The sequence below is a fragment of the Alosa sapidissima genome, chromosome 12 (genome assembly GCF_018492685.1).
Source record: "Alosa sapidissima isolate fAloSap1 chromosome 12, fAloSap1.pri, whole genome shotgun sequence".
NCBI classification, from domain to species: Eukaryota; Metazoa; Chordata; class Actinopteri; order Clupeiformes; family Clupeidae; genus Alosa; species Alosa sapidissima.
The window spans coordinates 16,518,802-16,532,103 of NC_055968.1; the positions used below are offsets into that span (position 1 = coordinate 16,518,802).

Consider the following 13,302-nt stretch of genomic DNA (forward strand, 5'->3'; position numbering starts at 1 on the left):
TCATACATTAAAGCGTAGCAGAGATGTTAGCCCATTTCCTGTTTTGCGGCTTCATCGCCATATTTGATTGGCTGTCATGGGCCAATAAAGTGGAATTTGAAAAATCTGACGAGTATCTTTTGTGCAGCTCGGTCTGAAGATCATCTCCGCCAAGTTCCGTGAAAATCAAATGAAATTTGTGACCGCTGAAACTTTTCGTAGAGTTTGGACTAAATCCAATATGGCGGAAAGTGACGTAATAGGGGTCATTGAACTTAGGTCGATCCAGGGATTCCAACGGTGCTTGATATGTGAAAATCGGATGCACCGTTCAATGGTTACATGCGTGAATGCAATCCAGGTTCGACCCATTGGTGGCGTTAGAGTGTTGGGCATAGAGTTCTGTAAATTGGTGCTGAATCAGTGTGCCGAATTTCATAACTTTAGACCCAGCGGTTCAATTTCCGGCCAGATTTTGACCTGTTGGTGGCGCTAGACGGCTGGGTTTAGAGGTCTGTAAATGAGTGTGAATGGTGTGTGGAGTGTCCCGAAACTTTCTGCCAAAAAATCTGAACTTTTTAGCTAGGCGTTCTATGGGCTGCCATAGACTCCAATGGCAGAATAATAATAGGAAAAGCTAGTAACTCAATGGGTGCCTTCGCAGCTTCGCTGCTTGGCTCCCAATAATAGGAAAAACTAGTAAAACAATGGGTGCCTTCGCAGCTTCGCTGCTAGGCCCCCAATAAATGGTTTCACACGTTTTCCCTCATGTTTCTGATGACTTTGTATTGTCAGGGCCATCGGTGGCTATTGATAGCTAAAGGTTCATGTTTGTAAATTTCGGTCAGTTGGTGGATAGCTGGAAATATTCTGGATATTTGAACCACCCACCAGTTTCAAAAAGCTTGCTATGGCACTGATTGTATATGTTGTTGCTAAAGGATCTCAATCTAATCCGGTTGTCATTTCTCCTTTCCACAGGTCCAGTTTGTGCTGGTGTCTCTGCATGCCACCCAGTATTACTTCATGAAGACCTGTGACTACCAGGTACCCATCATCCTCCACCTCATCTGGGTGTATGGCACCTTCTTCTTCGTGCTCTTCTCCAACTTCTGGTACCAGGCTTACACCAAGGGCAAGAGGCTGCCCAAGAACGTCCAGGAACTGAATGGCAAGGTCAAGGGTGCCAGCTCCAATGGTCACGCAGTCTCCAACGGTAGCCACAAACATCTGGAGAATGGCACCAAAGGCACAATCCATCAGGAGAACGGCCGCGCCCATCAGGAGAATGGCAGTACCCACAGCAGCAAGATGAAGAAGGCCTAGAGCCCCACACAGGAAAGAACACCCCAAAACGCATGAAAATGAGAGCCTGTACAACCAGCCATGGATTCCAAAGAAATGTTTTGGTCGTGTCTCTTTTCTAAACTAGTTTATTTTTTTCCGTTTATTTGTTTTTAATGTGCACAGAAAAAAAACATGGGGAGATGAGTATGAGCCACCTGTTTTTTTGTTGTATATTTTTGTGTTTCTATTGGTAATCTAATTATCATTTAATTTGGCAAGGTTAAATATGGAGCACAACAAATGAAGAGATACTGGGTTTGTATGTTCACTGAAGTTGCCCCATGGCCTACCTGTTAATTTGTCAACAGTCAGTCCTGTTATTTTCACAGCCCCTCCGGAGTCCCGCTCAGTTCTCCCCTTTGACATGTCCCGTTAAGGGACCAACTACACTGTACAGTCAGACAAACTTGAAGACATCCTGTAAATAGTTTTACTTTTCATGACTAATGGAGATTCATATGGTCAAGTCCTGCAGAATTTTGTTACCGTATCTATGCTAAATTAAGTATGAATAAAGTTTGTTTTAAAATATGTGCTCCTGCTTGCTGTAGTTATTGGGTTGAGGTGACAATGTACATGTATTACAAGTTCTCTGCTTGGATTGGAAGTCATTCACTCAGTGTCTTCCAATGGTTTTTTTTTCTAACTTGTTTCAATGAGTAAAGATTTTATGGAATCTTAACAGCCTTGAAGTCTAAGGTGAATGACACGAAGGTGAATGGCACTAAAATACCCTTCCCTGCAAAACTATAAGAAAGCTTATACTCTCTGTTAGCATGGCCTTGGGTATGCATATTGTGCAGTGTTGGTCTTTGCGATTCGAAGAATGTTGAGCATGTCGAACGTAAACAAGGGCCCCATTCTGCCTTTGTCTGAGAGACAGGCTCGGCTAGCGAATAACGAGCCGGAGAACAAGCATCCTGTATATCCGCTCCGCATCCTGCGGCCTACGCCAGAGAGCGTGCGTGTGGGTGACAACCACCAGTGACAGGGTTGCGTAAGGTCGGCAACAAAACCAACTTGTGAGTCGCACTTAGTTTCTTTGCCGCTTTTCTTTTTACGATCTACCGTTGTGTTTGAGAGACAGTGATTGTTCAAGCCATGCGTGAATGTTTGGCTGATTGTTTGACAGCTGATTTTTTTTTTTTTTTGCCCTACTATGCAAGCAAGGGTTTGCAAGTCAAGTCATACCCGTTCCCGTTTCAGGCTCTACTTAATACATACTTGCGTCGGATGCATCCATATAAAACTTCAGTGGCTCACAACTAACATGCACAACTGCTGCCTGTTATTCATGGCCATTTATTTTGTCATTTTTTTCCATCCATGGCCTAAGTGTGCATTTTTATCCTCAGGTTTTCACAGTTGAGAAAGTAGTACATCAGCATGAGATGTTACAATACATGGATCAGAGACAGACACAGACTGTATTGCATCGGAAGTCCATTTTTTTTAAAAGGACCTTGGAGTTACATTGAAGCTGTTTTCTCTACGTGTACTTCTCAAAAGAAAAAAATACCTATTTCAACGCTCATCGTCTTTTTTTTCAACTTGGAGAAAGTGAATGGACGTGTCCCCATTCTCCCCCAACCAAGAATCCATGATTTATTTAAAGGCTGAGTACTGCAGCTGGAGGTTCTATTCAAAATACTGGCATTGTATTTCCAAATAAAAATCAAGATGGCCACTGGTCATGCGGCATCTAACTTCATGGGAATGATTTGTCAGGAGCAGGAAAAATGGCACCATGCTTGCGATGTTCTCTGCCAGCTGGGGCAGGGTGATTGCCGTCGATGGGGCAGTTGGCACTAATATGACTTCTATGGGAGTAGGGGGATGCAGGTATAATCATAAAGTAAAGAGGCAGGCAGGAGGGGTTGGGGGGAGCGGGGCAGACTGGGGAAAATCCATCTCTAGGAGATGTTTTTCTCCTAGATGCAGAAGATGACCTCCATCTCTGGGAGACGTTTCTCCTGCATGTAGGAGACGGGAGTCCTGGGTGTGAGGGGGGTGACCTCCGGCTCTAGGAGATGTTCTCCTGGATGTAGAAGAAAAATTCCATCTGCAGGGGTCCCTCGCCCTGCTGCAGGGTCCCCGCCTGGATCACTGGCGTCAGGGCACTGTCCAGTATCTTCATGTACTGAGTGGGAAGGGGCTGCCCATTGCTGCCCGCAACGTAATCCGTCTGAGGGGCAAACAAGTCCTATTAGATCAACATCACCATCAGTCTGTCTTTACACCCCTCTCTTACTTCTTACTTCTGTATTCCTACAATCTCTTAATTGTTTCATATCAGTCTGGATTATTGTATTATGTGATGACTGTCATTGTGCAGTATAATGAGTCACTAGCATTTATATTTTTATATGTTTACATTTAGTCTTATATATAAAACATCTATGCCTGTATCCTGTAAAGACACACAGGTATAGTGAACATAGAAGACCCAGTAACTGCTGTTGTTACTACAGTACAACCATCTACACAAGTGGAGCAACCACCTGTAGAAAGGTGAGCTTGTTGTCTGATTATTAACTTTAACCAGTAGGGCAGGGGTCGGCAAGTGACTTTGGCAAATGGATGTCAGGCCAGAGGATAGACTAATATTGAAACGCCACTACGGTGGATGACCTGCACGCATCTACATGGAGAATGGATAAAAATAACTCATGAAAAAATGTACCATGGATGGGTACACTGATGGTCTACTTGAGTAATTAAATGCTTCTGATTAGATTTATCTCCCATTTCAATATTGTGAATAGTAAATGTGTAGCCTAGGCTACAATCATTTTGGTAATGATGGACTGTTTAACATGGAGCCTGTCTTATCTTAATTAGGATACTTTGGATAGTCTATTTTACATTTATTCTTAAATACTTGGTTAACCCACCTGCTGACATGACAATGTTACAATGTTTATTGTTTGCCTACAAGAAATATTAGCGTGCAGAGTGAGGAGTGAACTACTGGTATAAGGTAGCTGGGAGAAAATGTCTTGGTCAAACAGTCTAAAGTAAGTTTTACTGAGAAAATGGAGCCTATAAAAAAGGAATGGAAAGAAAATGTTGCGCTCATCTTAGCCGGTTTCACAAATGCAAAGCCTGTGTGTCTGATCTGCAATGACGCCGTCACTGTTTGAAAGGAATATATGATAGACGGCACAACAAGACGAAGCTTCAAGGTTGCCTGGCAGAGGCACGAAAACGCAACATGCGCTGGCAGAGGATCAGGGATCATAGGACCGGATCATAGTGCGTTCTGGTGCTCTTTCTCATATTTGTTTAAGCACCCACGGTCTGATTGGCTATTTGTAAATCGATATTGTAAAATAAAAAGGAATTAAAAAAAATCAGACTACAAGAATAATCTGGCAGGCCAAATCATATTGCTGTCAGGCCAGCTTTGGCCTGCGGGCCGCCTGTTGTCGACCTATGCAGTAGGGTGACCAAATCTCTCTGTGATCCAGACCGCAAGGGGTTCTTACACGCTGAGTATCCAGTGTGACCCGCAGGCCGAGCTTGGCCATGCCATCCTCCTTCAGCAACTTCAGATAAGGGCACAGGGCCAGGCAGAAGGCTCGGGCCAGCCTCTCCGTCAGGCGGCTGTAGCTGGTGGGGTTTGCTGGCCCGTTGGCCTGCTTGTCCCTCTGCAGAAAGAACACCTGCAGCACAACACATAGCACTTCTAGATGAAAGTTCATCTCAAAGCTTATGCTTACGGAAAAATAAATGGTGCAAAAAGTGCATACAGGCATGAAGGCATTGGCACAAGTAGAGCATGGCATTGTACACTGCTGTAACATGACTCTTGTGGCAAGGTTACACCTCCATTCATACATAAAGGGGATGGCACAAACATGCTAATAGTTTTAATAGCCCTGTAATGACAGATGCTATGCCTTCAGCCTACCATTGTTTGTTCTTTTGACATGCAGAATGGGGGAAGGTCAACATCTGATAACATCACCAGCTACGACAAACAATAACACTGAACAGCCTGAGTGTTTTGCCAGCATAGTGGAGTAATGGTTTCCCATTCTTATGGTGCTATTCTGTTATTTTCCATTTAGATAAAGAATGTTGTCATTATTATTATTTTTTGAATCACATAATGAAGAATGACTTGATTTCTGTTTTATTTCAATGAATAATGGATTCATTTAATAGTAAGGTTTCAGAGTTTGCTCACCTCTGTCCAGCGGATGACCTTGCCGTTGGCCCTGTACTCAGAGCGCTGGAACATCTTAATGCTGGTGATGGACTCCATGGATTTACCATCAATGGGACTGGAGATTCTGCCGGACAGGGAGGAAGGGACAGGAGAATTATGAAAAGCAGTGTTTGTGTTTGTGTGTGTGTGTGTGTGTGTGTGTGTGTGTGTGTGTGTGTGTGTATAGGGTCACAGGAAGTGAGACTTCAGTGTTTAGTTCATCATGTGAATAGTGTGAGATCACCCTTTGTTGAAACGTGGCTCTTGGTCCAGCCACTGGATGTACACACACTCCTGGTTGTCAGACTGGTCAAGCTTCCCACAGCTGATGGTGAAGTCCTTCATCTCACGCAAGGAGCGTCGCAGCTCTACCATGCTCTCCATGGTGATTTGGACCATCAGACCATCTGTGTGGAGCAGACCACAAGTCAAAAAAGAGGTTATATAATTTATATTATAAAACAGAGCTTATATTCTGAAGCCACAATATATATATATATATATATATATATATATTAGTACATAGTCATATATTAGTAGATAAAAAACAGTGACATGTCAAAAGCATTTAATTCACATTATGCTGAGAGGTGTAAAAGATGAAAGTTCTGCTTCATCAGGTGCAAAACGAACAGAATCACAGATTCAGATTGTAATGTTACCTTCCACAATGCTTGACTTAGCGAGGTATCCAGAGGATATTTTAAGTGCTCCACTAAACACAAAAAAGCAGGCACCGGTAACTGAAAGAAGTAATAAAACACACAGTTTACAATAGCTCCTAACACAGGCTGTCTTTAGAATAGATTATGCCTACAAGCACATACTACCCTCTAGTGGCAACAGCTTGTCATTGAAATCTTGAAAACATTCCCCCTTCCCCCTTGCTACATTAAAAGATTTATAACATATTAAATGCAAAAATATAACGTAAAAGCATTAAGTTCTTCATTCATTCTTCAATATATATTTTAATTATTTGAGTCAATTTATCCATTCGTGAATAGATCATGGGATTTGTTCAGCACAGTTCATTCTCACTGTCAGATGAAGTGCATGGTAGTTTACCTCTCCGGGGCTTGTTATGGATGCTAATGGCTTGGGTCTGGTACTGTCCGTTCTCACTCTGTACACAGATCAGGTGTGAGTCTGCATTCTCATTAAAACATGCGCCCATGGCCAACACATGCTCATTCGACTTGTTCAGGGCCTTCAACAACTGTGGGGGAAAAAAAAGGAAAACTTATTTTATATTCACAGATTATCCTATGCCTTTCATTTCAAGCATTTTACATGAAGCACAATAAATAGTACACCTACAATTCAAAGTATGTTCTTCCAGTACAGCATGAGACAAACATCTCATTCTGGCTGTATTATAGACCCTTTCAACTGTAGAAACAAACGTGCGCATTTCCAGTGGCACAGAAAACAACATTGAGCTAATGGTAACTTGAGGACAAACAAAATAATAATAAAACGTTGTAGAGCATTACGCTGAAGTCTGATTCATTTTCATTTCAAAGTATCTGCTTTGGTTTTCAACATTTAATTTGGAAATCCTGTAGTAACAGATTGAAAGGGTCTATACAGAGAACTGTGAGTGCTACTTGTTACCTCACTGTGACGGGCTTTGGGTATTTTTATACAGGTGCTACGAGCCTCCATGTCCACCATCAATCCCGTCACCACTGGCAACGTGTAGCGGTAGAAACGGAAGTCCTTTCGATGACAAAGGCATGGACACAAGACAAGATGTGGAGACATTTGATTTACAAATAGACTTTTAAAAAACACACATCTAATTACGGCTCAAAGTCAGTGAAGATCAGTGTGTCTCACCACAAGCAATCTCATGATAGTGTGGCTGGTCTCTCCAAACAGAGCCTTCCGAAAGCGGACACTGAATAGGGGACAAGGGTAAACTACAGACAGGAGACAAGCAATAATGAGATCAGGACACAGATATTATTCTGCTCTTTTTTGTCTCTATCTCTGAGGATGAAGTTCATTTTGTAATTTCAATTGTACAAAACATCACTGTGAACTTGGAACTGAATAGAAAAAATGATGGCATGACTCATTGGGCCTTCTGTAGCTGCGGTTGATTGGTTTATAATGGTTTGTGACAACATTTGAGGATTATCTGACAACATAATTCAAGTGATGACTCAGGCTCTCAGTGAGCACCAGACTCATGGATTCACATTACATCCATTTTATTCAAAGCAACTTACAGTAATAATAAATCCTGTCATTAGTAGCCTGTGTGTACTCGCTGCTCTGTGGGACTCAAAACCATGATTTTAATCATCTGTCTTTACCACAGGGTTCCCACTCTAAGTCAAATGTACAATTCCATGACTTTTCCCTGACTTTCCCTGACAAAAAAAGGAATTTCCACGACTTACTATACACTACCGGTATTGTAGTTGTATAGCGTTCAAGAATATTTTACTTTTATGAGTGAGAGATGAATAAATGGGCATTGAATAAACAAAGGGGATCCTCAAGGAAGCAGTAAAGCAAATTACCAGTTCTGCGTGGAAATATTTGTATTTATGTATTTTGGCAAGTAAATTTTAAACTGCTACAACGAAATTCCCTGATATTCCATGACTTTGCCCCAAAATGATAAAATTCCCTGACTTTCCATGTCTGGAATAGACTTTCCAAAATTCCATGATATTCCAGAAATTCCATGACCCGTGGGAACCCAGCGAAGCGGCGGGAACACTTACAGCGGTACTCGGCCCCCAGGCGGAGCATGAGACGCAGGGGGAAGGCCCGGGCCCAGGGGGTCTCCGCCCGCAGGATCAGGAGCCCGAAGAGGAAGGGCTGGCTGGGCAGCGGGAGACCGTCCAGAGACTGGAAGGTGGGGCGGATGTACAGGAACCCAGCGTGCTCTTTGCTGCCCAGCAGGCCTCTGCTCGCGGTGGAGTGACTAAGGTGATTTAAAACTTTTCCTGGACACAGGAAAAATCGAGGTGGAGGGAGAGTTGATGAAGATCCATTCTTTCAAGATCAAGTGTAAAATGAAAAGAACACTAAAATTGCAAACAATAAGAAGTTGAAAATCTAACATTCAGAGTTAAGGTAAAGGTTTAAGTTTTTGGCAGACACTTTTGTCAGAGACAAGAGTATGAGAAAATGAGAACTGAACCAAACAACGCAGCCAAAAATAAAGCATAAGGCAAAATCCATGTAACAGTATGGAAATGCATGTAAAGCAATCATTAGTCAGTTAAAGGACAATTCCATCTTCACAACAAGAGTCCTATCCATTTAGTGTTTACCTGTGAGGGCGTCTCGATAAAGCTGGATGAAGTGGCTGAAAATGTCCCGGGGAAAGGTCTTCTCATCAGGGAGGCACTGCAGCAGCACCACCACCTCCGCCTGGCCCACCGCGTGCATCCCCTTCGTCATGACACACCAGCACCTCCTGTTTACATCTGCACACAGCAAAGCCTGGGTCACTACTTCATAGGGAAACAGCCTACGAAACAGCCTACGAAGACTTCACAATGTAAATAAGCCGATAGTATATGGGCCAGCAAACGTATTGGTTGTGGTTTAGCCGACAAAAACATTATAGTATAAAGTCTTTGAAATGTCATGTCATTTGAAGCATCTCTTATATTCTGCATACTTTCCCATCATATCATACATCTTATTTGATAATATAGTAGGCCTAAATCAGTCAATCAGTGAGATAAAGTCATGCACCAGCAGACGTACAGTTAATGAGCTTGACCATGGCCAGCAGGTTGGCGTTGAGGACGAAGACGAGTGGCTCTGCTCTGCCCCCTTCTAACTCCACCATGAGAGATGTCTCAGAGGGCCTCTCCTCCACCGTGTAGTCTGGAGCGGGGAGGACAAGAAGAGGCTAAGTACCAGCTGGAGATTACAGTGAGCTAAGCAAATATACACACAGCTGTAGCATCAGCTTGGCTTGGCTTCCCTCTACAAACCCTGAGAACAACACAGACCATAAGAGAAAGTCTAACGTAATTTATAGAACTGAAGTTCTGTGAATTCCGGAAGGGACCCCCCTGGGCTTGTCTAGCCTGCCTGCCTGCCTGGCCTGTGACGTATTCATACCTCCCTTGACTCCAGTTGATGTAAGAATAGGAGGAAGGCCTTCAGATGGAATCAGGTTAGAGGAACTACCAATGGGGCTTCCCACCAGAGCCCCCATACCCCAGCCAGAGGGAGCATCCACCTCCTGTTACACGGAAGAAAAAAACAAAATGGCTGGTAATTAAGCTCTCTGTTTTGTATGTGATTAATTTATAACTTGCTTCTTGCTCATCTATTGCTTTAGACAATACACTGTGAGAGAAAAGGTGTGTACTCTGGCATATGAGTACACCATACGGTCAGCTATAGGATATTAGACACACATTAAAAAGATGGTTTACCACAGCATCTCCTCCGGTCCCCAGCACCAAGGGTCTGCTTGGCTGGGAGGAGTTGGGGGGTCTGTGATCCGGCGTTCCAGCAGAGTCCCTTGCATCCGAGTCAGGCAAGAGACTATCTGCAAACCACACCCTTCGCTGGTCTTTGGGAGCCGACCCTGTACGAGCGGGACACAGAGGAGACGGACAGACACACAGATGTTTTAATTTTATGAAATTAAAACCCACAAAAGAGGCCATTTAACTCTTTAAGCAATTGCAAGCTACATTTTTTCTGTGTGCGTTTGAAACGGGTGACAGCTCCTCCTCCTCCTCCTCCTCCACCACCACCACTGCCCGGTAATACCCACGGTTCATGAGAGTGAAGTGACAGCTGACACAGACACGCCCCTCCTTCCCATCCAGGTGTGTTAATCTGCACCTCTGATCGCAGCACACTACACAGAACACCTGCATGCCACAGACAGAAGCACCGTCAGAGGGGACAGACACACAATACAAAACCGTGCACACACACTCACTTTCTCTCACAAACACACACACTGCACGCAAGCATCACTCCACACATCACTACCACATGCACACATAATATGTGTGTACACACATATGCACACACACTTACTCTCTCACACACACACACACACACACACACACACACACACACACACACAACTGCACGGACCCACACACACATGAAAATATGTGTGTACACACATACACGCACACACACGCACTCCGAAAAACACACACACAAACACACATACAAAAAAAAAAATAAGTATGCTAATCCACAGGATTTTATTATACAAAAGCAGCAGCTAGCCCCAAGAGTCATTAGACTCCATTGTTCTGTGTAATTGACTGGGCAAAGTGGGTTTGTTATCTCACTGCGGCTTCTCTCTCACACTGACCTTTCCACAGGCCCTGCAGTGGTGCCTCCTCTTGGTGAAAGTGAACTTGGCGCCGCATTTCATGCAGGCCGGGGCCTGTGAGTCGGGGACCCACACAGGGGCCACCTCTCCGAGAGCGCCGGGAGGCGGCGTGGTGGCTTCACCGAGGCTCCCAGCCGGGTGGTCGTTATCAGGGCTGGGAGTAGCCAGAGAGTTTGCCCCTCCTCCTCCACCCCTTCCATCTCCACCTGGCTCCTTCTCAGACTTGGCAACAAACGGAAGCTTGCAGACTTTAGGCTGCTGCGCCTCCAGACGCTGCCGGAGGTCCTGGTCTTGTTCCCCTCCTCCGTTGGTCGCCTCCACGGGCAACACGGAGGCCAGCCCCACTATGGCGTCCTGCTCCTCGGAGGTGGGCGTCTGTTCAATGCCACTGTCCTCCTCCACCTCCTTCTCCTCGATGACGGAGTCCTCCTTCAGACGGGGTATCTGGGGCCACCTCTCGTCGCCCAGCGTTTCAGTGGAGTCCCTCAGGGTGGTGTAGCCAAAGTGCCTCTCTCCCCACATCGACAGCGTGGTCACCGCTTGTCTCATAATGCTCGGCGGGGCAAGTCACATCCTCTTCCCAAACTGGTCGTTATTCACCATTGCTTGCGATGCTAAAGTGGCCGGGATGCTTCGAGCAAATCATTGTACTTTTTGGATGGTTTTCAGTTGAAGGTACAAGCTAAAGGTTTTCCTATTTATAAGTCTTGTATCAGTGGGATCCATGTTGATGCAGTGCATAAGTGGAATTAAACTCACTTTTCCTCCAGGAAAATGTTCGACGTTGTAAATCACTTTCCACAATTAAATTCACTGGAATCTGTTGAGAGAGAGAGAGAGCGAGAAAGAGATCATCCACGATGAGATCTTTTATTGTTCTGCATACCTGGTGGACTTTGTTTCATTCCCTTCCTCTTCCTCCAGCATCAATCATCTCCGCCCCAGGAAGGCATAGCTCTTCACTCTTTTTGCCCACTCATCTAACAGCCAACCCTACGAGGCGTTGCAAGCACTCACTCCTCACATGCATGCCACACACTATTAGTACTACAACTGTCTGCGTGGGTGTTTCTGCTGAGTTTGCGAGTGTTCTTCCTGCAGCTGCAGTAAGCTGGATGCTCAGCCCCACAAGACCAATCACTGAAGCTGCTGTAGCCTAGACGCTCTGTGATCCCACTGCAGTAGGCTAACACCGAGGGTGCAAAGCTCCATCATATGCCACAATGTTTAATTGCAATGTTGATCCAACAAATGCTAAACTGTTTCTGTACTTCTATATTTAAACGACTAATTAAGGAAAACATTCTCCATATGGTATTCTATGACTCATTATGTCAAAATTCATTTCTGGTTTATGATGACGAAAACACTGAGTTAGGCTAAGCTCACGCCACTCAAACAGCTTAGCTATAGTGACAGAACTGGTCGTCAAACTACTCGATCAATCGGCGCAAATATACAGGATAAAGCACCACCGTCTTTCAAAAAGTGTCGTCACATTGGTCAATCCTTCACTTTGGACAATTTCCACTGATCAAATTAGGCTACCCCTTGCATTGTGTTAAATTATCTGACAGAACTGCATTGCAGACTCGTTTCCTCTCATCGAAACCCCCTCCCCTAGTTACCTTGTCATGCTATTCATTTCATCGATCAATGCATAGTACATCGCAACGTTGCTTTTATTAAAGATTATACGGAAAGGCAACGCAATGTAACGCGCATGTAAATAACTAGCGCACGTGTGGAACCCCCCTATATTGCTGCGATGGCAATTAATTGCTATATCGACCACTGAATACGGCAATGCGACAATTTGTCAGTCCTACGATTTTCATCTGGAAGCTTTTCAATCGTTGTAGTCCAGATCAAGACATATAATTCAACATGAATTAGAATAGGCCTACTGACTTCCAGTGATTTATATGAAATATGAGCGGCATGATTTACGGCATGCTGATTCATGCGATTAATATCTCCATAGGCGATGGCTACATAATCGTGAGTCAACCTACACAATCTCTAACAAAGTCATATTTTTTAAACAAATCGCGCATCTTACCCTCTTCTCCTTCGTACATTTCCAGCACCCGGGCGCTTCTGAGCAGCAGACGAATGAATTGTGAATTTTCAGTGGCGACAAACCAAAACACCTGACGGAAAGCGTTCACATCACAATCCCTCCCACCAGATTTCGCAGGATCCGCTGGACTGAGTCGTGCTCAGTCGTCTCTGAATCATTATCGTACCAAACACTTTCTCCTGTGGCGCTGAAGTAGGCTACGCTAGCCGCAGATTCTGTGCGTACAAATTAACTGCAATGCATAAGACATCTGTACTGACCTGAAGCGGGTTTTCAACCCTAGGTGCTCTTACGGGCCGACGCTTATCAAAGCCCCTGGGAATAAGTCTT

The 13,302-nt window shown here is 44.4% G+C and overlaps 2 protein-coding genes across 5 annotated transcripts in view; one reads left to right on the top strand and one right to left on the bottom strand.

Moving 5' to 3' along the window:
• Positions 1-1,857, top strand: part of elovl1b (ELOVL fatty acid elongase 1b) — a 32,652-nt gene extending 30,795 nt beyond the window's left edge. For all 4 annotated transcript variants that reach the window (XM_042056279.1, XM_042056278.1, XM_042056281.1 and 1 more), the window contains one exon: positions 961-1,857. In XM_042056279.1, coding sequence (XP_041912213.1) covers positions 961-1,305 — 345 coding nt within the window. In that variant the 3' untranslated portion in view covers positions 1,306-1,857. The remainder of the gene's footprint in view (positions 1-960) is intronic.
• Positions 1,858-2,614: 757 nt separating this feature from the next.
• zfyve9b (zinc finger, FYVE domain containing 9b) lies at positions 2,615-13,290 on the bottom strand. Its single transcript, XM_042056277.1, has 16 exons — positions 12,952-13,290; positions 10,869-11,709; positions 10,308-10,407; positions 9,961-10,115; positions 9,641-9,764; positions 9,278-9,400; positions 8,836-8,991; positions 8,281-8,505; positions 7,382-7,464; positions 7,157-7,261; positions 6,608-6,758; positions 6,202-6,282; positions 5,784-5,946; positions 5,519-5,624; positions 4,815-4,991; positions 2,615-3,511 (listed from the first exon to the last, which is right to left on the bottom strand). Exons 2-16 carry the CDS (start codon positions 11,436-11,438, stop codon positions 3,350-3,352), a joined length of 2,481 nt encoding a protein of 826 aa, XP_041912211.1. The 5' UTR covers positions 11,439-11,709; positions 12,952-13,290; the 3' UTR covers positions 2,615-3,349.
• Between the last annotated feature and the right edge of the window lie 12 nt (positions 13,291-13,302).